This window comes from Talpa europaea, assembly GCF_964194135.1.
Source record: "Talpa europaea genome assembly, chromosome: 3".
Taxonomy (NCBI): Eukaryota; Metazoa; Chordata; class Mammalia; order Eulipotyphla; family Talpidae; genus Talpa; species Talpa europaea.
Window position 1 is genome coordinate 139801631 of NC_140069.1, and position 27859 is coordinate 139829489.

Consider the following 27859-nt stretch of genomic DNA (forward strand, 5'->3'; position numbering starts at 1 on the left):
GAATCCAGAGTTAACAGAAGATTTATTTTAATAGAAAAAAAAAACATGAGTATTCAAGAAGTGAAAGGGAAGCAGGGTGCTCATAGAAATATTGTGCTATGATTATCAAGACTTATCGGTATCCTGGTTAATGTGCCTATGGAATCACTGGACACTGGCTGTAGTTTTTGTTTTGGCCATGACCTGGCATTCTCCATGAAGAGGCAGGAATGGACACAGTGCAGGTTTCTGATCCAGCAGACCGGGTGAAGGAGGAGTCAGAGTCCTCAGTGGCTTTTGCAGGCTTTTATTGGGGTTTACCCGGTACACAGCAGGCAGGGGCGCTGGGGGGCCGGGAGGCTGGCAGGCCTCTCAGCCTCCCGCAAGTCTTCACTCTATCTGGGTGTAGGGTAAGGAAAAATGTCAGGCTTTTCTGCCCTCCCGCCATTAGGCTAGATGATGGATCCTTGCGGTCCTGAATGCATGCCTGATGGTGGACACCTGGAATAGGGTGCGGGCATAAGTAGATGGGATTCACCTGGGCTGAGACTGGGCTTTTAAAGGAGGCATCCCGGGGATGCCAATAGAAGCCAAGAATGAATGGGAGCCAAAAGAGAAAGAGAACGTCAGAGAGCCCAGATAGAGTGAAGATTTTCTGGGGGCTGGGAGGGCTGCCAGCCTCCCAGGCCCCCAGCACTCCTGCCTGCCATGTACCTGCTAAATCCCAATAAAAGACCTGCAAAAAACCACTGAGGACTCTGACTCCTCCTTTATCCAGTCTGCTGGATCCTAGAAAACCTGCTCAGTGGCCATTCCTCGCCCTACACTGGGCTCTCCGGCCTTCTCTCGTGTTCTCTCTTCTCTCGGCTTCTCTGCTCCTCTCTCGGCTTCTGTTTGTTCTTGGCTTCTGCTTCTACTAGTGTCCCCGTGACACTGCCCTTAAAAACCCAGTCTTGGGCCTCCCCAGTGGCTCAGCGGTTGAGCGCTGGTCTGCGAAGCTGCCCGCAGCCTCTGCAGCGCCAGTTTGATTCCTGGCCGCTGGCGAGATTCCCACATGGTGCACAAACCTCTCTTGCTGCGCCCGCTGCTCCCCTCAGCAGTGTACTTCATCAGTCTGTTCTGTTCCCCGCTCTGGCTCTGGTGAATTCTCTCACCCTCCCGCGCTTCTGACTGTACCCAGTGCTCGTATAAATAAATAAATAAATCTTTAAAAAAAAAACAGTCTTAGCCCAGGTGAATCCCATCTACATACACCCACGCTCTACGTCAGGTGTCCGCCATCAGGCATGCATTCAGGACCGCAAGGATCCGTCATCTATCCTGATAGTGGGAGGGCAGAAAAGCCTGATTTTTTACCTTACCCTACACTCCAGTAGCCCTTCTCAGCAGCCCTCCCTTAGTTCCATTTTGTAATGAAAATTGAAGCATGTCCTCATTTAAGGGTTCTTGACACAGTAACAAAGACTAATCATTCACTTGTCCTTAACCTCTCAAAAAATTTCAAAAAGCAGATATCAACATGTGACAAGCTTTGATATCTAGTTCATAAAGCTAGACATTAAACCAACATCCGAACAAAAATAACAATAGCCCCCAGAAATGAAATCTTAGCTAAGGAACTCTTGAGATACTTCAAAGATTCCAATGTGAGCTGATAGTGTGACTTGGATGGGGACAAAAATGCTCCAGACAGCCTTATTCTCCAGAGGACCTCTTCTTTCTGGCCAGCCAGCCATCCCAGCACACTCCTTCTCCTCAGGGATCGGACATCCTGGCTGGGACGCCTTCTCTGTCCTGTGCCAGGCTAGTGATGGATGATTCGTCTTCATTACTTAATCAGTTGTGCACTGAATGTGGAATGGATTCAACAGTCAGAGGAAGAAATGGAAAAACAAGCCTATAATTATTTGGGAGATGATATGACTTAGGTAAAAGCTCTGTTTAAAGCAGCAACATCCTAAGTCTATTCAATCCTATTGGGCTCGCCAAAGAGATGTGCTTCTCTTCCTTTAAACCTGACGCAGAATGCTGGAACCCTAGAAATCTTTGTCAAGAGATGGCAGAAGCCAAGCCACCCTCTCTTCTCATATGTGCCCCAAATCAAATTAATAGAACAATTTCATTAATAAAAACAGATCATTTCCCTCTATCCCTTTCAAAATAGGATGATTTTGTGCTGTCCGTGTTATTGAAAGTCAAGATAGGCCACAGTCTGAGAAAAAGGATGTGGCTGGATATCCATACAGCTGGAAAATAAAATTAGAAAACTATGTTGGATTATGGTTTTCTAAAGAACCAAAGAAACTGCAGGAGAACTCCAAATTCCAGTTAAAATAGAAGCTGGGCACTTGGCCCTGAAATGGAGGCTGGCTTAGTAGTTGAAGAAATGGTTGTCGGTAGAAAGGATTTGGAACCTCAATCATAGGTCCATCATGACTATTCCTTGCTCTTCTGGAACCAAGGAGATTTGGTCTATGTAGGGTAAGTGATTATCAGGCTTTTCTGCCCTCCCACCATTGGCATTGATGATGATGACTCCCTGCAGTCCTACGTGCATGCCTGATGGCGGACACCTGGAGCGGGTGTGGGCATGCATAGGTGGGTACACCTGTGCTGAGACTGGCTTATAAAGGCAGCGTCATGAGGATGCCAGCAGAGCAGAGAAAGAGTAGCAGTGGTGGAAGCAGCAGAGAAGCAGAGACAGTGGGGACACCATGGGAGAATGCCAGAGTCCAGAAAGAGTGAAGACTTGTTGGGGGTTGGGAGGCTGGCAGGCACCCCTGCCTGCTGTGCCCCTGGTGAAATTAAATAAAAGCCTGAAAGGCCACCTCGGGGTACAGAGTTCTCCTTTATCCATCTGCTTGGATCATAGAAAACCTGTGCTAGTCTACTAGCACAGAGAGGAAGAAGAAGAGGGTGGGAGAAGCAGCTTCCTGAGATGTCTGCTTGACTCCCCTTGAAAGATGAACTAAGAAAATTTCAGGAGGAAGAGTCTGAGAAGAATTGGGAGGAGAGAGAAATGTATAGAAAGTCACAATTGGATTCTAGAGAAAAGAATTTGTTGTAGGCCAATAAAAAAACTTGAAGTTGTGGGCTTCCTTGGTGGCCTATGGGTTAAGTCTCAGCACTACCCCCGGGAAGACTCACTGCAAAGACCTGGGTTCAATTCCTGGCCAGGGAGCTGACCCAATATGGCGTAGCAGACCTCTCCTGTCTCGCCCACTGTTCCCCTCGGCAGTGTATTTCAGTAGATACACCTGTTATGCTCCCTACTCTGTCTTTGGTGAATCCTCTCATTCCCCCCCTCACCGTACCTCTGGCCTGCACCCCAGTTCTTCTATGCACAATTGAATAAATAAAATCTTTAAAAAAGGAAAAACTTCTCGTGTTATTTTACTCTAGAGCATAATGTTTCAAGGAAAAACAAAGACAATGGAGCTAAAGAAATCGAATAGGTGTCCCTCCTTTGTTTCAATTTAAGGATTCAGGCTCATCCCTTTACGCAGTCTGTGCATCTATTTCCATGAGATGCAGAGACTCACAGGCAGGCCACATGCCTGTCTGTTGGGGACACAGTGTCTGGCGACAACAACTGTTTGTTGGAAGAATAAGTAACACGGCTATATAGATAAGAACTAGTGATCATTCCTGCAGTCAAACCTCCACCTGGCAGCAGGCACCCCTGAGAGCTGGTATTTCAGAACAGCTTTGAATAATATCAGCGACAAAGAGATGGATACTGGTAAAGGCAATTTGGGTAATTTAAATTATTAAGTCACGTAGTTAGGTGATTTAATTTACTTTTTATTTTATTTTTTTAAAGATTGATTTATTTATGCATACAAGGACTGGGGTACAAGCCAGAGGTGCTGGGGGCTAGGTGGTGAGAGGACTCATCCACCAGAGATAGAGCGGGGAACAGAACAGGCAGACTGACTGAAATATACTGCTGAGGGGAGCAGCGGGGGAGACAGGAGAGGTCTGCTGTGCCATGTGGGAAGCTCCCTGGCTGGCTGGGGATGGAACTTGTGCTGCAGTGGCTGCAGACAACTTCGTAGTGCTGTGCTTAACCCCTTGTGCCACGAGGGAGACCCTGATTTAATTTATTAATTACCTCAACAACTGGATAATTTAGATGGTCTGAATTTATTGAGTTAAAGTACCCTTTGTTCTGTTGATTTTTACCTTACAAAGCCAAATGGAATCTACCATTTTGTGTAGCCCCTCTTTTAAATCTTACTTCTGCTAACTTCTCTTTGGCATTATGACCAAATGCTGTTTGCAAATGCAGAAACTGAAACTCAAATCATCTAAATCACTTACCCAGAGTCAGAATGCCAGGCTTTATGACTATTCTGGGCCTTGAATTCAGTTCTCTTTGATTCCATAATCTATGAGCTTACCCACACTGCTGTACTGAAAATAACTACAACTCCTTAAAATGGACATTTATGAAGTGGCTGCTCCAGCACTTACCATCTCAAAATCCTCTCTCCATACACCATTTAATTTGTCAATACTGCTCACAAAATTCAGCTCAGAAATAAACAGTGTCTCAGATGTTATCTGACTTACCTGCTCACTGTGTAGCAGGATTGTGGCCAAATTTGATTTGCACCCAGTAGTTCCATTTCATTGAACTGAAATTGCCTGGGGGTTGCCAGACTTACACTCACCTAATGGTAAATAAAAATTCAAGATTTTATATGAATTGTTTCAAAGAAATCTCTCCCTGATTCAGTTATAAACCTTGCTGTTTTAATTAAAATGCAGGATGATTTATCTTTGTTAAATATCATCATTTTGGATTAGAAATGCCACAATCATTTTGACACTGGACTCTCACATCTATCATATAAACTAGCCTCCAAACTTGATGGCATCTGCTCCTCGGCTACTGTATTTTTCTAATTATTTAGAAATGGCTAAATTATTAAAAGGACAAGCTAAATAACACAATCTAGGGCCTCCTAGGTGGTCTAGAGGTTTAGTCTCAGTGCTATCACGGCTACTGCCTGAGTTCAATCCTCCGCAAGGAAGCTGACCCACATATGACACAGACCTCTCCTGTCTCGCCTGCTACTCCTCATTAGCAGTGTATTTCAGTAGATCTGCCTGTTCTGCTCCCCACTCTGTCTCTGGTGAGTCCTCTCACACCCCCCCCCCACGCCTCTGGTCTATATGCTGTTCTTCTACACAAACACACACAACAAATTCTAAATCACAAAGTCTAACAGCATTGTGTTAGAAATGCCTCTTAATAAAAAAGAACTGAATATATCTGGAGAAATGATCCAATTGTTTGCAGGATGATAATCCAGACTATATTTCACTACATTATGAAGCAAAAATAAAAGTCAGCTTTATACAAATGCTGTGTTCAAATCATTATACTCTACATGTCAATCCTGTCAAAACAGGGTGATTTGTTCTGACTTATGCTTAGTTAAGAGTGAATCCGGGTTGGTTTGTCTCAATTACACAATCTTTTCTCTAGTCTTAGAAAGCATAAGAGGTTCTAGAATTCTCTTGGGACCAAATATCTGCATGCTTAGGGGCCTTGTTTCTGGCAAAGGAAAATACAGATATTTCAGTGAAAGATATGGTGGGAACATATGTTGATATTATTTGTGGTACCCTGTTTTTTTTTAATATCACATGATTCTCTCCTTTTTTTCTCAACATACACCCTGGCCATTTCACTAACTTCTCAGTTCTGTGAGCCTCCAACTTAGCTGTCTGATTATTCTGAAACTCACATGTTTTGTAGAATGTGATTTTTAAAACTAGAAGACAAACTCTATAGAATCATCTTAGAAATGGGCCTAACTTAGAATGGGATTAACTAACTTAGAAATGCTAACTTCCTTAATGTTGCCAAAGCAATTCGCCATTTGGAAGTCATCTTGTCACTTCAAATCTTTCTGATAACTGTCTATAAGGGCTTGCAGAGACCTCAGTAAGAAGAACTCATGATGCCAGAGCATTTTCTTTATTTAAATCTCTGTCTCCTCTTATAATAAAGATCCCCCCCCAATGTTCCTGTTTAAAAATGTGAATTTAATCCAATATTGTACTTTAATTGTTATCCCTTGAACCTGGTTTCAGCTTTGCGGGATTTGTATCACTCTATCTCGATGTCAAACACGTATTTTCCAGTTATGAGGTCCACTTTTCTTTCTTTTGAAATAGTAATGATCTTTTCTGAACCTGCTCTGCATCTTTGCTGGGTTGTGGCCCATTTGCTAGGCACATTGAGCTGACCCTCTGCAGGTTTGCTCTAAGCCCTGTGCTCTACCCCCACGCTGGGAAACCTGAATCTCCCTGCAGTTCCCATAGGCTCCACATGATGGCGGCCTTGTCTCCGCAAACCGGACTTCAGGCTTCTCCAAGCGCTGAGCATGTTCTGGCCTCAGGTTGGAGCTCCCGTGAGTAATTTGCCAGCGCCCTTCCCTCCCATGGCAGGTCTCCACACCTGTGGCTGAAACGCAGGCGCTGTGAGCTGTAGGGTGCAGCGTGTGGCAATACCCGGACGCCTTCAGATGCTTCTTATTTACACAAATGTGTGGGTTTTGACTTGCTTTTTCTGTTGAATGCTTTTCCAGCATTCATTTTCTGGTTTGTGTGTGTGTGTGTATGTGTGTGTGTGTTGCATAGAAGAACTGGCATGTGTGTGTGTGTGTTGCATAGAAGAACTGGCTTGTAGGGGTGTGTGTGTGTGTGTTGCATAGAAGAACTGGCTTGTAGGGTGTGTGTGTGTGTGTGTGTGTTGCATAGAAGAACTGGCTTGTAGGGGTGTGTGTGTGTTGCATAGAAGAACTGGCTTGTAGGGTGTGTGTGTGTGTGTGTTGCATAGAAGAACTGGCTTGTAGGGGTGTGTGTGTGTGTGTGTTGCATAGAAGAACTGGCTTGTAGGGGTGTGTGTGTGTGTGTGTTGCATAGAAGAACTGGCTTGTAGGGGTGTGTGTGTGTGTGTGTGTGTTGCATAGAAGAACTGGCTTGTAGGCCAGAGGTGCAGGGGATGAGAAACAGAGTGGGGAGCAGGTGAGGCAGATTTACTGAAATACACTGCTAAGGGCAGCAGGGGTGGGGGAAGCCATATTATCCAGGAGAGGTCTGCTTTGCCATATGTGGGTAAGCCCTTGGCCAACGCATTGAAATCAGACCGTGGTAGGGGTAGCGCTGAGACTTAACCTCTACGCCACCAGGGAGGCCCTATTTATGTTTGTTTAATATGAGTGATCATTATTTTGGGTATATCGGGCTAAATAAAGAATAGTAACATTAATTTCACCTGTTATTTGTTAACTTTTTTGAATGTGGCTACTAGAACATAGGAGCTAACAATAATAACTAGACTAATATATATATCTTTTTAATATTTTATTTTATATAATTTTACATCATTTTTCATTTTTGCACAATGTATGCATTTTCATTTTGGTTATATTCCCCATACAATTGCACCCACCCTTATTTTGACCCTAATCCTTCCTCTCCCCGCCTCGCCCCAGACTAATATATTTTTAAGCATCTACTGGCGGGCACAAATGGTACTAACCACGTTTCCCAGGTGCTCTCACAGCAGCTCTTTGAGAGAGGAAATATTGCTGTCACTATTTTGATTTAGGGTAAAGTAAGTTCATTACGGTTAAGTACAAAGTCATGCAAAAATTGAAGTAGCTGGAATATTAATTTAACTTATCTAGTGACATGATTCCTAAATCTACATGTCTTCTTTGGAGAAGTGTCTATTTAGGTTTTCTGCCCATTTTTTGATCGGGTTCTTTATTTTCTTTTTGTTGAATTGTGTGAGTTCATTGTAGATGTTCAATATCCGCCTCTTGTCAGAGGTATCTTTTGCAAATATTTTTTCCCGATTCAGTGGAATGTCTTTTTATATTAATGGTAGTTTCTTTTGCTGCACAGAGACCTTTTTTTTAATTTGATGCAGCCCCTTTGTTTATTTCTGCCTTTGTTTTCTTGGCTGTCGGCATCGAGTGCCCCAAGGTATCGCTGAAGCCCATATCATGGAGTGCTTTGCTGATGTTCTATGTATTTTATACAATCTTGCAGTCTTACATCCAAGACTAGGGGTGTCCTAATATTATCTCAATTAACGATAAATAAGAAGTGGAAGCCATATCATCCATTTAGCCCACGATCGTGTTAATCTGTCAGAGCAGCCCAAGATGACAAATATAGCAGCAAAGGTTCTGCTTGGTTCTCGGAGACAAACAAACAAACATGGGATGTGTGTGTGTGTGTGTGTGTTACATGCCATGCACACTTATTTGGCAATATGGCCAAATATTTATTTAAATAAACAACAGCTTAAGTAAATAAAAATTAAAAGCAGGATAGTTCGCTTTGAGTTCCTGGATAGAAAAGACATGTGAGAGATTTTTGCAGAAAAACTGAAATTCACTTTGTTATAGCTGCTATCCAAATTAATGAAGATATGATTGATAGATCTCATCTCTTATGTATTTTCTCATATATTTTCCACATTGCCAAGATACTTTATTCTTTAATAATACTCACTGTGCTTCGTGTATTTTGTACTATCACCAAAAGTGAGCTTATTATACAACAGGATGACAGAAAGAAAATTAATCTCCCTGGGGCCTCCCTGGTGGCACAGCAGTTGAGCGCTGGGCTGCTAAGCTGCCAGCAGCCTCTGCAGTGCCAGTTCGACCCTCAGACGAGGGCCCCACATGGCACGCAGACCTCTCGCTCAGCGCCTGCTGCTCCCCTCAGCAGTGTATTTCGTCAATCTTCCTGTTCTGCTCCCCGCTCTGGCTCTGGTGAATCCTCTCACTCTCCTGCGCTTCTGACTGTACCCAGTGCTTGTATAAATAATTTTTTTAGAAAAATTAATCTCCCTTTGTTACGTTATCCATTTCTCCCCTATTAAGATTTCCTTCTCATTTTTGACCTTTTAGGTAGCCAGAGCATGGTCACACACTTTTATAATGACAGTCTATACACACATTTTCTATGAGCTTTTATACAGTGCATATAAATACTGTAAAAAGTGTCATCCATTCTTGCAGCTTATATATACAAGAAATATCTTCTCCCTACTTATCATCTTGGAGTCTCTTTTCACTGCTCTCATCAAATGTGAGAAGAGTCTTCTTTCAGAAGGTTATTAAAGTTTGTTTTGCAGTTCATTGGTTGAGAATGAGATTTCCTAGTAAGTTCATTTTGATGTGTTTCCTAATTTGGGTTTAATTCTATTCATCCCAAGAGACATCAGAGTATAGAAATACTTATGACTCTGAATATGTATTATATTACTATGAAGTTGATGGTATTTTAAATAATTTAAGACAGAGCACTTTTTCCTCTAGTCATTTTAATGACCCATATCGACAGCAGAAATTTCAAAAACAGTTACATGAAACAGAATATCACTTGGAAAAGGAAGTTGCACACTTAAATTACCCCATGGAGCAGCATTTCTGTGACTAGTACATCTTGGTTCAAGGGCTGACCCCAACTGACTCAAAGGCTGAATTATCAGCTACCTACTTACTGGCCACATATCATGATCTCTCTGTTTTAATTTATACTGGAATAAGGAAAATAATTATATCTTAGGATGTAATTGATTTTCTTCCTTTAGATAGACCTAAATGGAGTCCCAATAAAATCGGTCATGTCCTGCCAGTAGGTTTGTATGTGGTAGGCATTTTTGCTTAAATTCTTTCCTCCCTCAAGCATGTTCAAAATGGCCCTGAAATGTGGGTCACTGCATCTCCCCTTCATTATCCTGACCATCCTTCATCACCCCGATCACCTCCAGGCCTTCTGGTTCTGATGAGCAGTCCTGTTTCATGATTTGTGACATCATTCTTACATCACTCAATCCCTCAATCTAACAACTATACTTTATAAGAGGTCTTTGCATGTCACCTATTAAACATTAATTTCATAGCTTCACTTTCAGAAGGAAATCCATTTCTCTATAAAATACATTTTCACATTGTCAGAGGCTGCATCACTATAGGCTCCAACTACTAGTAATAGTTTAAAAATAATCGAACATTCATGATTAAAAATTGAAATGTGGTAACTTAAATAAGTCTTAAAAAGGAGACATGAGTTATGAAGTGACATTCATGGTAGTTAGCCATAAGATGTCGAATTCAAGACAGATGTCAGAAAAATCATCTTTATGATTCTTGAAAATAATATGACTTCTTTTTGAGAAACACACCCGTATTACCAACACCAAACAAAAGTCAGTAGCCTATAACAAGTGAAATAATGTCCCCACCCTAGTTTTAATTTATAATGAGAAAAATAATGACATCTCAGCATCTCTCATTTCTTCCACTGCAAATGTGGACAGCAAACCACAACCATATGAGCAGCATTTGTGACCTTGCTGAATGGGAATCACAGCTGGTGTCCCCCCCCATTATAGTTTTGCAGATACCTGCAAATACCGTTTACATGAATTAGTCGTTCCTCTAGTCATTAGACTTCACTCTAGATCTCATGATTGAAGATATAATAATGAAGCAAAATATTTCCATGTCAAGCATTTTGCTCAGTGCAGTAACAACTGTATTGAATACAATTGGAATCCATAATTTATTTTAAGCTTTTAACAATACTGTTTTGTGGTCTTACACCTCTGAATCATATACAGTGTTTATAAACCAATGTTGCTTCAATAAAAAAATAACACCATTCCTTGAAGGGGCCCAGAGGGCTCTCTAGACTAACCAAGGAGCTCATGGAACAAAGAATGTCCTCCTCTGTTAGAATTTTGGCGTTTGTGTTCAACCAAATCTGCTCTCCACCAGCCTGCAGGTAAACAGCTCCATCTATTAGTTCTTCTATTGTTTACTTTCCCGTTTGCACGTGCATTAAGTGAATAAGTGAATTCATCTGGTGATGAAGGCCATCATTTCAAAAGGTCAGGAAGATTCACAAGGGCTTAAATCTAGACAGAGATCTCCACATGTAGGGGCAGGACGGACACAGTGCAGGTTTTCTGATCCAGCAGACCGGGTAAAGGAGGAGTCAGAGACCTCAGTGGCTTTTGCAGGTCTTTTATTTAGATTTACCGGGCACATGGCAGGCAGGGGTGCTGGGGGGCCCGGAGGCTGGCAGGCCTCCCAGCCCCCAGCAAATCTTCACTCTATCTGGGCTCTCTCTGGCCTTCTCTCATGGCCTTGCTTCTCTCTCTCTTCCGGCTTCCGTTCGTTCTTGGCTTCTGCTGGCGTCCCTGCCATGCAGCCCTTATAAACTCAGTCTCTCAACCCAGGTGTACACACTTCAGGTGCCCGCCATCAGGCATGCATTCAGGACCACAGGGTTCCCTCATCTATCCTAATGGCGGGAGGGCAGAAAAGCCTGATACTTTTTACCTTACCCTACAATCCACCCCCTCAGGGTTTTCTGCCATACAGTCTATATGTTTCTCTTGGCAATAGAACACTGCAGGCATGGCCCACAAAAACAAATATACATTACAATAGAACAACAAAATAAATAAAATACAATAGAACACAAATAATTCCAGGCAGGGCACCAGCAGATGAGCCACCAAATCTGCTACCGAAGGCACTGCTCATATGAGGGAGGGGAATCACTCACGGCATCTACTGGAACACTCCAGGAGCCGTCAGGCTTCCCGGCCTTCTCTGGCTGTGGTCTCAGCTACAAGCCACACACCGCATCCACCCCCAGGATGCACTAGCTCTGGGATTGGCGATTCTATTCTGTTGGGGGTAATCGCCAACCCTCAGGGTTTCTGTCTGCAGTCGCTCCAACACTCGGCCTTCACAGCCACCCATGTGACTCTCAGACCCCTGCACTCAGGCCAACCCATTGCACAGGCACATGGGTCGGGGATCCTTGGATACAAACTCTACATTCAGCTTGGGCTCCACCCCAAGGCACATTCCCCACCCGTCTCCCAAGGACGGGTTCCTCAGCTCCGCACCTGCACTCAAGAACGAGCAGGGCATCACCCACAGGTGATTTTATGAGACTCACTGGCCTTCAGCATACTCAGGCTGCTTAACAGCCACTCAGGGCTTCTCAACTCAGCTCCAGCTTTTGCCTTCTCAAAATTGGCTTTTTTCCTCTGCCTGGCTGCTGGGCATACACAGGCTGCTTTTGGCCACTGAGGCCCACCGGCCACCCCAAGGTTCCCAAAAAACATAACGTGCCAAGGTCCTCCGCCTTCTGGCGGGATTGTCAGTCCAAGTCCATTAGTCCCAAGTCCATGGGCTTCTTCCTTGTGTCAGCACTGGCGAGCTCTGAATCATGGTCCTCTAGCTTTCCCCAATGATTCGGCTGCCTCGGCGGTCTTGGGCTGGCCCTCTCGGGTGTCTCCTGCAGGCGAGGTCTTGTCCCACAGCTCCCAGACCTTGTCCATCTCCTGTGCTGCCGTGACGCCTCCAGCGTCGTCACAGGCAAACACAGTCTGCTGCTCCTCAGTCCCTCCAGGTCTTCGGAGGCTACATACCCGTCTGCAGGATCATCCTGCCGACTTACGCCAATTGTAGGGGCAGGAAGGGGCACTGAGCAGGTTTTCTATGATCCAGAAGACCAGGTAAAGGAGGAATCAGAGTCCTCAGTGGTTTTTGCAGGTCTTTTATTTAGATTTACCAGGTACATGGCAGGCAGGGGTGCTGGGGGGCCGGGAAGCTGGCAGGCCTCCCAGCCCCCAGCAAGTCCTCACTCTATCTGGGCCCTCCAGCCTTCTTTCTGCTTCTCTTCTTCTCTCGGCTTCTGTTCATTCTTGGCTTCTACTGGCATCCCCGTGATGCCGCCTTTATAAAACTCAGTCTCTCAGCCCAGGTGTACCTACTTCAGGCGCCCGCCATCAGGCATGCATTCAGGACCACAGGGTTCCCTCATCTATCCTAATGGCGGGAGGGCAGAAAAGCCTGATACTTTTTACCTTACCCTACACCACACATGGGTGGAGCTGCTGAAAGATAGGAAAGAAGAGGGCAATGCATGAGGAAGAAAAGTCTAGACCAGCAGAGAGAGCCCAGCACTCAGCAGCCAGCAGCTGGGGGCATAAGCCACAGGTTGACCAGAGGTTAGCATCTAACAAGTCCAGGAAAAATTGAAAATGTTTGCAGAAATGTAGGGGGGAGGGCTGGGGGGCGGAGACAGTGGCAGCCAGTACAGTAAGATTTGCTAATCCTAAGTGGCCTGTTTGGCCACCATTTTTGTTACCTAGGGCTCTGCACTCCTAAGCAAGGTCAGAACTGCCCAGTCAAGGGGCCTCTCTGGTGGCTCAGGTGGTTGAGCGCAGTGCTATGAAGCTGTCTGCAGCCTCTGCAGCGCGGGTTCGATCCCCACAGGCCTCGGATCAACCCACATAGCACAGCAGACCTGTCCTGTCTCACCTGCTGCTCCCCTCAGCAGTGTATTTCGTCAGTCTGCCTGTTCTGCTCCCCGCTCTGTCTCTGGTGAATCCTCTCATCTTCTCACACATCTGGCCTGTACCCCAGTTCTTGTATAAATAAAATAAATCTTAAAAAAAAAAAAAAGAACTGCCCAACCCTGCAAAGCACCTTTCAAATCAATCAAGTGCCGAAAATTTGATCACCTGGGAAGGGAATGCATTGTGAGGGATGACCAGGAATGCCCTGGGGGCTGTTGACTGATGCATAAACTTACTCCCCACTTACACATCACAAGGTATGACAGAGAATGCCAGGGGAGCCATTGACTGTTGTATAACAAAGGAACCCAGACACTGAGCAGCAAATACCTTGTTGATAAGATTGAAATCAGGGCTGGGGATCTAGGACTTGATCTCAATTACCATGCAGAGACATCAAGCAGATGAGAAGCACCTGGAGGGCAGACTCACAACCCCTGATGCTAGAGATGACAGAGCACATCTTCTATTTCCCTCCTCCCCTTTTCTCTTTCTTCTTCCCCTCACAACTGATGCTGTTTGATTACTCCATCAATAAAAAATTTGAGATCTTGCTCTCCAGCAGCATCCTGCATGGTGTAGCCTGCTCCACCACTCCTGTTTCTTTATCTGTGTGGTGGTGTCGTGGCGACATGAGATCAGGTCAAATATAGACATAGCCTCTGATCTGGAGATTTGACTTATATCAGACAGATGTGCCCAACTGTGGTCTGGGATTCAGGGCCGGGCAAATCTGGGATGGTGATGGTGTGGTTGGGGTGGGAATTGAGAGAGGGAAAGAGCTCACTCCTATAAAGGCCAGAATCGTGGACAGGCTACAGTGAAGTGATTGAGGACAGGGCTTGCGAAGGTAATCAGGTGGAGACTTTATTTCAGGTGACAGTCTTGACCCTGATTTCTTAGACCTGGAGCACACTGTGACGGTAACAGCGCAAGATCAACTGGAGTCGATGTCTTCTTATTGAGTTAGATCATCTTAAATAACCAGGAGAGGATGATGGACAAAATCTGTGTTGGGAGGAAGCCTGCCGATCAAGGTGACCTGAATTATGCTAATGGGAGCTGTAAAGGCAGAGAACTGGGAGTTTATGATGATAACTGGTCAGCTCCATAAATGAGCTTCATTCTCACCATGTATCTATTCAAATACGATGTCAGGCGACCAAAGCATGAAGCAAAATGTGTTATTAAGTCAGATCTCCTCGGATCACAAAGAAAACAATAAGGGAACAGTGATAGAAGAAGAGAAAAAGGAATAATCAAGAGAGAAAATGACTGGGTGGCCAGAGGCAAAACGTATGACAGATCCAAATGGCTTTCATTATTTCTCAGTTGGAAAATTCCAATAACTTCCTAAATTGTTTCCCTATCTTCACTGCTTTGCTATTCAAATTTATCTTGTAAACCATTTCCAGGTGACAGACTAAAATTCTTCAAGTGTAAACACTGTTACTTATTTCACTCTTCTACTGAAAAATGCCATTGAATTCAATTTCTGTACAATATGGCTCCAGCCCATGTCAAAGCTTATTTCATCGTATTGCTTATTTTCAACAGCTGAATATTAAACATAACTAAAGTAATTAATTAAATGATATTATTTTATAAATATTTCCTTTTATTTCTGACGAGTGTGCCCATCTTTGAAGAATGCTGTTCTTTATTTCCCTGTGAATCTGGGGGGGCTGCTAACCTGAAGATGAGGGACTTTCAACAGCTGGGGTACTTGGGGCCCCCATCAGGCCAACCAGAATCTCTTTTCCAGGAGGAGTGTCCCAAGAATGTGGTGACACAGGAATGGAGAGGGATGGAGACTCAAGGGATGGAGACTCGAGGGATGGAGACTCAGGCACGGGTCATTCAGCCTGTTAGATTAGATGAGAGCAGGCAGCTCTGTTAGATTAGACTGCAAGCAGGCAGCTGCCCAGGCCTCTGGCAGAAGAAGGGGTGTCAGGTTGGCACAGGAAAGGTGCAAGGAAGGAGCCATTCTACAGTAATACTTGGCTGAGGTTTGGGGAGAAAGAGGATCTGCCCCCTCCCCCCACATGTGACTCAAACCTGTCAGCTGGTTGCTAAACCTGTGTCCACACTCCCCCAGCTCCTCCACAAGGCCAAGCTCCAGAACACCCCCAAGGTGGTGCTGAGGTTCTGAGGACCCGGTCCAGGAGGGGCTGAGGGCCGTCCTCCGGGAGAGGCAGAGTTTCCTTTGCCCAGACTCCCAAGACTTGCTCCCACGGGGGTTTGGAGTGTCCTTCTCTGGAAGCCTCCTGTGGCCCTTGTGTTTCAGACGCAACACTCGTCCATCACTGCCCCTCTTTGTTTTATTTTCCTTTATTGCACTGACACCACCTATTACATCTTTGTTCTTTTGTCTACAGGGACTCCAAACATGGCCTCCTTTTGCCACGCTTCCTGGGTTCACACCCTGTGTAGTCCCTGCTCCCCAGGGTCTGGGCTGGTCCTGGGACTCATTTTATTTTATTTTTTAATTTTTTTAAGAGTTATTTATTTATTTGCTTGTTTGTTTATTTATACAAGCACTGGGTACAGTTAGAAGCGCGGGAGGGTGAGAGAATTCACCAGAGCCAGAGCGGGGAACAGAACAGGCAGACTGACAAAGTACACTTGAGGGGAGCAGCAGGCGCGGCGGGAGAGGTCTGCGTGCCATGTGGGACCCTCCTCCGGTGGCCGGGGAGCAACTGGGGATCGAACCAGCACTGCAGAGGCTGCGGGCAGCTTGGCAACCCAGCGCAACCCAGTGCTCAACCGCTGCGCCACCGGGGAGACCCTGGGACTCATTTTAAACCCTTGAGTGTGGCAGAAATGACGCTGGGCCAGTCCCAGGCCTAACCCGTTAGGAGGCAGGGGGCTTCCTCCTTGTGCTTTGGAGAGTTCTGTGCTGCCAGCTGCAGAGACCTCATCATGAGGGACCAAGCCTGGGAGGAGGCTACCCTGACACCTGGACACCAAGTCCCACTGGAATCCCATTTTCCCGCTATTTCCACTGAGAAGTCACACGTGAAAGTGAGCCACGATGGCCATCCCCGCTGCTCAACTGATGTCATATGGAACCATCCAGATGAGGCCAACCCACCCCTCGTAGGAGATAATAAAATAAGAGCTGGTTTAAGTCCCTCGGTGGTCCCTTATGTCTTGAAACATAACCCACACTTGATTCATTGTAATTACATTTCTGGCAGGAGTGTAAATTTCCTGAAAATAAGTTTTCTGTGGTCCATTGTGGATTTTTTTTTCTGCATCCGTAACACCAATAATAGTGCTGAGCAATTAAAACACATTGAATGAAAGATTGAATGTATTAATTAATGAATTTAAACCAGTCATAACCTGCAGGGTAAAATGTATAACTAGAATTTGGAAGGGCAAATACAACCAAAGAGATTTTCAAAAATTAACCTATAATAATATATATTATTATCGTTGAAGAATATTTGTTCAAACAGATTTTAGAGATGTCCGTATGAGAATGGAATCTTTCTTTTGGATAAGGTGAATTTTTTGACAAAAATGCATTGACCAAAGAATCCAAATTCAATTTCCCAGTCCAGTACTGGTTAAGTTTTCTAGTTTAATTAATTAATCCTAAATCAAGTGCTCCCCAAAGAAAATTATGTTAGGTGACCAGAAAATCTTTTAACTTATTATAGTGGGAAAAATTTAGAGCCCTCAGCAATCTTTGGTGAGAGCAATATATAGATCTTGCCCACTCTCCACCTGACTACATCCGAGGATAGATTCCCAAGATCTACCCCTCATCCTTGCCACAATACAGTAGATTGGCAAATATGTAAATAAACTGGTAAGAATTTTAATTATTGGGCCTCCCCTGGTGGCACAGGTGGTTGAGTGCAGCGCTGTGAAGCTGTCCACAGCCTCTGCAGCACAGGTTTGATCCCGGCAGGCAGGTGAGAATCCCACATGGCGAAGCAGACCTCTCCTGTCTCACCCGCTGTTCCCCTCAGCGGTGTACTTCGTCAGTCTGCCTGTTCTGTTCCCCGCTCTGTCTCTGGTGAATCCTCTCAGCAAGTCAGAGTGGGGAGCAGAACAGCTGGGTCTACTCAAGTACAATGCTGAGGGGAGTGGAGGGGAGCAGCGGGGAGAGAGGAGAGGCCGTGCATCTGGCCTGTACCGTGGATCTTGTATGCATGAATAAAAAAATCTTTAAAAATAAAGAATTTTAATTATTAACTCTGACTCTCATAAAAGCATGCAACTTTTGAACTTAGGATTCTAAAATTTCTATCAGTTATTACAAGCATCTGAATCAATTTATCATTCACAGTAACTTAGGTAGTTGTATACTTCTCCAAGAATCTCATAAATTTAAAGATTTCTTTGGCCTGTGTTTGATGGATCTGACAATCCAAGACAGAGGGAAAAGAATCATGCTTTGTGATTAGTTTATTTTGTGTAAAATTTGTATCTAAGAGCAAGTTGAGTATATAGATAGAATTGCTTGCCTTTCAGCCCCTAAGGCATTCCTCCAGTCCCAGGAGTTTAGGGATATGATGTCAGGATTTTCCATGTTTTCATTCTCTAATGTAAACTGTAGGGCTTCCATGCACATTTGTTAAAAACAAAAGAAAATATGTGCCAATAATCTAGATACATAACTTTAGCCAACCCCATGAGTGACCTAATGCCATACTTTTAATGGAAATATACATATGAAATATGTATATGAAATATATTGATGTTCTTCCCGTTAAGGTTTTGTCCTTCAAAAAAGTCACTTTTCAGAAATTAGATATTGAGAGCGAATTTTTCTTATTAAAAAACACACATAGGTCCACATTTCTTCGTGTTGAATTATTTTTAAACTACATTATTTTACTTTCATCCCTAGCAGAACAGAGCATTTGACTTTATTATCAGTGCCTTACTTAGAAGACTCAAAGATGGGCCTCCCTGGTGGTGCAAGGGGTTAAGTCTCAGCACTATGAAATTATTGGCAGCCACTGCAGCATGAGTTTGATCCCTGGACATGGAGCTACCCACATGGTGCAACAGACTTTTCCTGTCTTGCCCACTGCAAGTGGGCAGTGTATTTCGTCAGTCTGCCTGTTCTGTTCCCTACTCTGTCTCTGGTGAATCTTCTCATCCTCCTGCACCTCTGACCTACACCCCAGCTCTTGTTTATTTAAATAAATTTATCTTAAATAAATAAGTCTTTAAATAAATTAAAAAAAAAAGAAGACCGAAAGATTAGAAAGAACAGGAGGGGGTGGGTTGATTTCTAAGATTATGGTGTTTATTCTTGTTGAAATGGTCCATATCTTTTATTTCCAGGGCAATTAGAATCCACATAAGTTGAGGTAGGCAGTACTTGAGGGATGGGAAGAATAACTTACATCTCTTTCTCTTAAGGCAAATATATTCCCAGACTCCATAGCTTCTTTGAAAAACAGGTTGAAAATACATCTACTTTGACAGACCTTGAGCAGTTACTATCTGCTACTGAAGTTCCCCACGAGAAAATAGTGTCCTCTCACTTTCTATTTGCTCGATTGTGACAGCCATTTTGAATAGGGAATTACAGGGGGAAAAAAAAAAAACCCTGGTTAGACAAGGAGACATATGGAGAGAATATTTGCATCTCAGAAGTAAACTGTAGAGAATGAAAAGCTTGCTTTTCTCCAAAGTAGTATCTGAAATTTGAGTTTACAGGAAAGTGTTGATCAAATCCTCACCTTCTGATCAAATACAATTAAAAAAACTTAGGGGTTAAAACTCATTGAATTAAAAGTCAGAAAAGAAGAAATTTGATATTCCACATCCAAAATGTTGATCTGCTTTATAATTTTGGAACACATTAATAGAGGAAACTGAGAAAATCCCTTACTAAAGGTTGATAAAGTTCTAATTTTTGTTTGGGGATTATTTTAAAATAATTCAATTTGTGAACAATAATATTTCCTATTACCTTATTCATTGCCTCCTAAGCCATTTTACCTCTTTTTCATTTAAAAATGTATAAAACAAACTTTCAGAATTATGGAGCCAAGAGTTCTATGAGAAGAACTTATATTCCTAATTCTAAAGACATATTTATCTACCAATGGGAAAAATACAATAACACTTTGTTCCTCAAATAAGATTCCTTATAGACAAGCACCTGCAAATGAAGCTATTAAATTTTTATACTCACATCTTCTCACCCACATGATTTATAGAACTTTACTTGAAAATATTCAGTGCTAAATTCTGTTTGAAGATCCACTCCTATAGAGTTAACAAGATATTAGGCTGTCAGTCCAGGAATATAAGTCAAAATATCTTTATTCTGGATTCTCTCCTTTAACACATCTTCATATAACAAGTTCGACAGCATTCTTATGTTGAAGATAGCTGAGTACCCCCCCCCCCCAGAAAACCCAGGCAGAGGTGAACAAGGACATTTTCTGCTCTCTGAAAGGTTGTTTTGGCTAGGCCTTAGGTGGGGCTGCACTGCATCCTGCAGGCTTAATCAAATTTGGGGTAACATCCCTGAAATTCAGCACATTCAGGCACTCTATGAAATACACCTGATGATGATCTGGTTATCTCCTTTTTGTGAGAACTGGTGATTTTTGGTGCTTGTTCTTTGGTGCTTATGTTTCCATAGTTCAGTGATATTCAGTACATTGTTTAAAGTTCCTGGGCTACCATAATTCTTTTTTAAAAAGATTTATGTATTTATGCGTACAAGAACTGGGGTACAAGCCAGAGGTGTGGGGGTAAGAGGATTCACCAGAGACAGAGTGGAGAGCTGAACAGGAAGGTCTACTGAAATACACTGCTGAGGGGAGCAGTGGGTGAGACAGGAGAGGTCTGCTGCACCATGTGGTAGCTCCCTGGCCGGGGATCGAACTAGTTCTGCAATGGCTGGCAATAGCTTCATAGTGCTGTGTCTTAACCCCTTGTGCCACCAGGGAGGCCCTGGGCTAGCATAATTCTTGACACAGGAAAAGTAATTATGTAACCTATGCATTGTAAATTGACATTCCAAGCCTTGCTTTAACAGAAAATCAGGGAATTACATGGTTTATTAGGACTCACTCCTAACAGCCAACCCTCAACCTTTCTGAGGTCTTCTCTGTCCTGAGAATAACAGGGGATGCCATGATTACCTGCAGAACTGCTTGTCCGTTGGGAGATTTTGCATCAGTTAGCCTTAACTCATTACTGATTCATGAGCTGCTGTTTTGACTAAACAATGATGGAGAACAAAGCTACCTGAGAGGCTAACAAAATTTACGGTGGACTTCCACCATCCCTACCCTATGGGACTCTGTTGTCAAAAAACCCACTCAAGACAATGCCTTTCTTTCAGCTCCTCCACCTATCCCCATGGTACTTTTTTATTCCTATTAAGGTCTGCTTGCAAAGGAATTGCATTCACTATTCACATTTCTGTCAAATGCACTTTACAAGTTCTTTGCTTCTATTTATATACCAGTCCATAAAAGCTTCAGTACATACACTCAAAAGTCCATCCCCTCTGGCATTGGGTTTGACTTAGCAGGGAGCTATGGACCCCCCTCCCCCCCCCCCCCCCGCAACATTCCTCGATCCAATGGAGGCTCTGATTAGACGACAGAGACAGTTTAGCTTTGAAGATACTTTAGCTGCATCGTTCCATCAATTCATAATTATTTTATGACCAACTCAGGGCATGTTGCAAGCTTGGTTTCTGAAAATGCACTTAGAGTTGGCAGATAGTTGCTAGTTTATTGAGTTTTATCACTTTAGAATCAGCTACTTCAAGGAAATACTGATCCCTCCCAGCTGGCTTCTGAAACTTGATTTCTCTGAGTAATAGAAGCACAGACTTGTTTACTTAAAGACACAGCTTAGAATCCAGCAGACAAGGGAGGTATACAGCTGCCTTTGGTGCTTGTAGTAGTAACAGAGAAGGAATTTCTGGCTTATACAAAATGAGTACAAACTACCATTCTGCATTATTTGACTCCAATCCTGATTTGGCCTGTATAATTCTGAACTCTTGAATTTAAGAGTATTTTTTTTGTTCCAACAAAAGCTAGACGACTTTGGAATGTTTGTTCAATTCAGTAGCACCATTCTAACTTACTAAATACTGATAGAAAGTTACAGATATAGTTACATCTGTCTCTATCTATCCGTATAAACTTTCTGTAACATCTGTGCCCAAGAGCGATATCATTAGTGTGTTCGATAAATTCTCACTGCTAACAAGTTGATGGATGGAAGACTCTAGGTAACGAAAGGAGGCGGTTATAATATCAAATTATTGCACACAAAGCACCATTTTTTTCAGCATCACCTTGATTTATTTTCCTAGTCTTTTTTGTTCCTCATGTGGAAAAATAATTTCATCAAGAAAACAAATGTTTCTGCCAAAGTGAAAGAATCTCATGTTTTAATGCTTTTCTTTAAAAAAAGTCAACATTGAACTAAGGCATGCTCAACCTCCCTCCCCCCACTTTGCTGACTACATTTTAAAAAATCCATTGGCAGAAAGCAAGATAGTTTCCTCAAATACGATGATTATATTTTATTGCTGCTTTTGTTTAGTATGTATTTTTCTCAATTGGGAAAAAAAGTCTAGGTGAAAAAATTATCTAACAAGAGAAGTAGTTTACATGATCATAACATTTAAATGGCTGCCAAAAGAAAAAAAAAGTAAAAAAAAAAAAAAGATTTTAAATGTAGAATATCACATAACTTCAAAAAAACTTACCTCAATTTGCTATCATTTATCAGGTACTATAAGTCAACTTTCTAAATAGGATTACAGTCCTGTATTATAAGCCTCTAATGGTACTATGGTATACATTTAAAAAAATGCTACTACAAAAATTTTCCTTTCTCCTTTTTCTGCCTATTTTGTACTTAAGCTATGGGTATTTCTGAATAAAAAGCCTATGGTAGGTATAAATGCAATAGTTAACTGGTCCTGTCTGCTGATGTCCTTTTCATTTTTTGCAGAAGGTAGCAACTTTTAGTCCAGCATCTTCTCCTGTTTCTTGCCTTCCTTTTTCTTCTTCTTAGATTCTGCTGTAATTAAAAATAAAAGAAAGAAAAAAAGAGCATCACATTAGTAAGCTATAAGGGGAAGAGGGAAAGCCAGTTTTTCTAGAATTAGCAGAAATGCAGCAAGTACGTTGACAAGGTAGAGAGAGAGAGAGAGAGAGAGAGAGAGAGAGAGAGAGAATGATCAGGAGTAACACTGTCTACCTCCGTGTGAACACCTGCAAATGCCTATTATCTTATTGGTAGCCCCCTGTGATAAATGAAATACCGTCTGCAGGCCCTGCTTACAAAAAAGAAATACAGCAAGCTTCTTTGAGAAAGACTGGTCACCGCTCAGCAAAGAGCTATAAAACCTTTGCTTATACCTCCAGGGACATTGCAGAGACTCCTAGTCTTGGACGAAGCAGGTGGATTGTACCAACCTGGGCTATACCAGTTAACTACAACTATAAGGATTTAAATGAAAAGATTCGATTATTTTCCATTCAGTCATCTTGCCATTTCCCTTTTCCTAAGCACAAATGAAGCATAGCATAGGTCATGTCAGCTCTGGTTCCAAAGATGAGAATGGTTAGAATTAGTAGGCTACCAAGTGAAAGGATATTGTTAAATGTTTCTAAGATACTTCCCCTATCTGGTCTAACCTCGTGTTAAAAACATACGGATTAGGGATAGGCTCAGACTGCTAGAGTTTCTATTTATTTATTCATTTATTTATTTATTTATTTAGACAAGCACTGGGTACAGTCAGAAGCACAGGAAGGTGGAAGAATCAACCAGAGCCAGAGTGAGGAGCAGAACAGGCAGACTGATGAAGTACACTGCTGAGGGGAGCAGCAGGCGCAGCAGGAGAGGTCTGTGCGCCAAGTGGGACCCTCACTGGTGGCCAGGGATTGAACCGGCGCTGCAGAGGCTGCGGGCAGTTTCGCAGCCCAGCGCTCAACCACTGTGCCACTGGGGAGGCCCAGACTGCTAGAGTTTCTATCTGACTTCCTCACTAAGTTACCATAAGACTCTGGAGAAGTTATTTCAAGTATTTATGTCTCAAATTCCTAACCTGTGACTGGGCATACAAATAGTATCTCTTCACAGGGTCAATATCTAAATTAAATGAGTTGTATAAATCCACTGAGAATAGAGCATGACACATTTACACGTGCTCAATAAAGGTCAGCATGTATCATAAATGTGATAATAGACTATGAACAAAAGCTCACTTCTCTGTAAAATGAATATTCTTCATCATCACCAAGACATATTGACTGGGCAGGTGATGGAAAGTGCTAGGAACAGAGGGGAACCAGGACAAAGCAATGGCCAATGGGGGTTAGGGCATTGGTAACTGGACCACAGGGCCTATGTCCAAGAAGGCCCTTAGGCTTCTGGTGAGAGAGGGCAGGATACCAACCACACACATTGTACAAATCTCAGCTTATACCTGAGCAGAGATTGAGCCATTTTCATTCTTTACTTACCACCACATCAGATAAGTCTCAAAGTCCATCAGATTTGAGGCAAATCTAGTATTGCTGTGCAAAGTAATTTGTCCTGAGCGTCCTCTACTTGAACTTCAAGGGCACACCACACACAATCAAGTCAGGAGTTGCTAAAATCTTGCTAAATTGTTGCTTGCATGTATTCCTATCTATCCTCAGCGTTTCCTCCTTCTATATTGAAGAGACAATCATCTGCTCTTTACTTTGGTTTATTACATGTGTCTCCTCTGACATATTAAAGGTGAAATGACCAGAACTTCCAAGTTCAAAGGTACCTCCAAGGTCAAAGAAGGTTTTCTTCTTAATCTCTGAATAGTCAGTGTCCGAACATTTATTAAGTTCCAGTCTTTGACATTTTAAGCAACAGTTGTACATTAGGATGGTGTCATCAGGGAATAATCTAGGGTATCCACTGGGATAGGACTCTTGTTTCCCTTGTCTCAATTTCTCCATATCCCCTACTGGGACTTCTCCATAATTTGTAACTGTCTAGCTCTAGCTCTTACTGTTTGTGGCAGTAATTTGAATATTTTGGCTAGCTTGTTATTTCATACATATGTCTGGACGGATGTCGTATCAATCAGGTGTTTGTATCCATTTATTTAATAAAAATTGAAGTTATTCTCAATATTGTACACTATTTGATCTAGCTAATGTAAGTTAGGGAATGTTTGGGGAACAGGAATTTCTCCTCGATTCTCCTTGGTAAAGGCCAGAGCACAGCCTCACTCTGTTAGCTGCACCTGACATTTATCTTAAAGTCGTTAATTAACAAATTGCTAAATAGCAAGAAATCAACCTATTGCAAATGTAATCTGCACAATACCAACCAATTTACATTTTTATATTACTGGTGAGTCAACATGGCATTTTTCTGACCCACTGCAAACCTTAAGTAAACTCTAGATCATCTGAGTAGAAAAAAATGAGGAGTCTCTAAAAAGCAGTGGGAAGAAGAAAGAATTTTTCTTGCATAATGTTGATTTTATTTCTCACGTAATGAAGGTTTGAATATTTGAAAATAATGGAAAAAATTAAATCAGTAGTATTGTTTCCAGCTAAAAGCAGTTTTTTTTGTGATTTTCACATAATTAAATGACCTTTGTCACTACTTGTTTCTGTGACCTAAAAAATTTGTAAACAGTCTCTCAAGCTTCCAGACTACATGGAATCCACAATCTGGAAAGAACCAAGTCCAACTCCCTTACATAATTGATTAAAAAATAGAGGTAAAGAGAGTCAGTGATTTCTCAAGGTGGACATTGAGCCAGCAGCAGAATGGAATGAGAGACCAGACCCTGGCCATCACATGACTCTTCACGTAACATGGCATCCTCTGGCACTCACTCACTCCACAGCAAATACCTATTTGTCTTACTTCATGCTTATATCTTGCCCATCATTTAAATCTCCTCTTCTTGCTTGAGTCTCTACACTTATTTCACTTCCCAAAACACATCATTCTTTTTCTCTCCTGGTCTTTAGCTTTCTAGTTTGCTCTTCATTCCATCAACCCTATACTTTCACCACCACCTCCCTCTTGTGAATACCATCCCTCAGGTACCAATTTCAATACTTCTAGCTTGCTGACTTTTTGGTGTAAGTTTTTGTAAGTTAGCTCCCTTTTGAGAGCGCTTATCTCTGGTTTTATATTTGCACAGACACACACACACAAACAGACACACACACATGTAGACACATATATACATGTGTGTGCATACACTTACATACATACACATATAAACACACATATATAAGAGGGGACATCACTCCACCAGAAACTCACAGTGGAAACCTTGGTGCATTTTAACTCCCTGGGTTTATAAATTTGCATCCTATCTATACCCAATCTTTGAGTCAATGGAAGATGTAAAACTTTGTGTTATCTGAATAGAAACACCTTGTTTTGTTTAAGATGTCTGAGGCATCCAGAAATTCCAAAATCCTAAGACAAAACACTGTAGAAAATGTTCAGCTTCTTTATATTGCTAACAATCATAACCTCTATGCAATTTTTACCATAATCTACTCAGAAAACTCAAGTTTTAGCCTAGAAAATTCTTTTAATGCATAGTAGCTACTGATAAAAGACAGGAAGTGAGAAGGTACAGGAATTCATAACAGCCCTATGAATAAATTCCGAGTGAGTCCGTGTATTTTTAAAATTCTGAACAGAAAACAAACCCCTGATGGACACTGAAGTATTCTGGCCATTTGTTTTAGAAAGGCAATGAGGAAACAATGAATTTCAGCTAGCAATATGCTGAGAGCCAAGTCTTCCTCTAGAGAATTGTTTCTAATCAATGTCTGTCATTGACTGACTCTGTGATCTTGAGCAAATCAATCAATCTTTCTGCGACTGTTTCCTGTAAACTTGGGTATAATAAAACTGACTCTACACTCCATCATGAATATCATTTAAGATTATGTCCACTAAGTTCCACTCTATTGCCACTGTTCAAAAGACATTCATTTAGCAGATATAGTCTACATGTACACTAATTATCAGGCACTGTGCTAGATGCTGGGATAGAATGACAAACAAGAAAAACCCTGCTTTCACAGAGTTGCCATAATAAATGTTCAGGAATGTTCTACGTGAGCATCTTTCAAAGTTGTTAAGTAGTCTAAAAGTAAATATTTGTATGAAAGATCATGGTATGCAAGAGCTATTGTTTTGGCTTCAATGTCTATTTCTATGATTATTAGATTACTTTGACATCACAGATGTTTATGATGTAAAAGGTGGAGTATACACAGGGAGAATGAATTCCTAAAAGGCATTATGTATGGCAATTCAATGTGGTGAGAAGAGTTTCTCCTCTGAGTTCATTCATTCTTCTTTAAAAAATATTAATTACTTTTCTGGTTTTAAAAACATACAGAACATGTAAAAAATATAAGCACATACATTAACAGAAATGATTCATAATTATACAATATAGAGGTAACACTTTCAGCTGCAGGTTCCAATTATGTGCTCTTTCTGTGATAAATGAAATACAGACTTTCACTAGGAACATAGTGACAGTTGATAAAGAACTTCATACTGAAAATTGAGTATCCTCCATGCCATTGAGTATACTTTGAAACATGACCCTTCTTAATATTCCTCTATGCCATTCCACACCATATTTTTGGTAACCTTTCCTCTTTCATTGTTCAGTTACTTGTTCTCACATTTATCATAAGCAATAATGTAATGCAAAATGTAATAATGCATGTTTTGCAGACAAGTCACTCTAAGTTTTGCCTTTGGTGTGGATTACTAGAAGAGGACCTGATGAATTAAAGGGCAGACCATTTTTAAAACTTTATATAGTGAAAAAAATTTTCCTGAAAGGAAATATTCATTTAAATTCTTATCAGCAACTTCTGAGATCCTATTGCAGCAAACTTGTTCTCAAAAGGCAAATAATCAAATAGCATGCATCATCTCTTTCCATCTATTCACAAACCCTTCCAGAAATAGGATTACCATGTCATTGGCACAAGTAAACATCCACCCAAAATTTCAGCACTAGGGGAATCTGATAGAAACAGCATTGGAAATGGGTATTGAAAGAAAGACACCAATTCAAAGGCCTTTCAAAGACCTTCAGGGGATGTGTTTATTCCAAGTAGTGGAAGAGTTGAAAATTCTGGAATAAGCTTATCTGGTTTTCTTAGCAAAACTTCTTGGTTTGATTCCCTTATTTTACAGATGGCCTGCTGTGGATACAGGAAACATGACAAGGAAATTAAGAGATGAAGTGACTGAGAAAAGACTGAATCTTAACTATTTATAAAGTAAGTCAACTTCTGTTTACTATGGGTCTAAACAAAGTGATTTTGGGTTACCACACCAATGGAAGGAATAATTGACTAGAATAGAAATGAGAGATTTGCGCCTTCTAAGATCTAGAATTCATTTATGAGGAAGCTATGAACACCACAGATTCAG

At 42.0% G+C, this 27859-nt stretch overlaps 1 protein-coding gene across 1 annotated transcript in view; it reads right to left on the reverse strand.

Annotated features, from left to right (window-relative positions):
* Positions 1 to 22388: 22388 nt before the first annotated feature.
* The window catches only part of PTN (pleiotrophin), a gene marked incomplete at its 3' end in the record, with an annotated part of 78499 nt that continues 73028 nt past the window's right edge, over positions 22389 to 27859 (reverse strand). The window contains exon 5 of the mRNA XM_084229719.1: positions 22389 to 22444. Coding sequence (XP_084085845.1) covers positions 22389 to 22444 — 56 coding nt within the window. The remainder of the gene's footprint in view (positions 22445 to 27859) is intronic.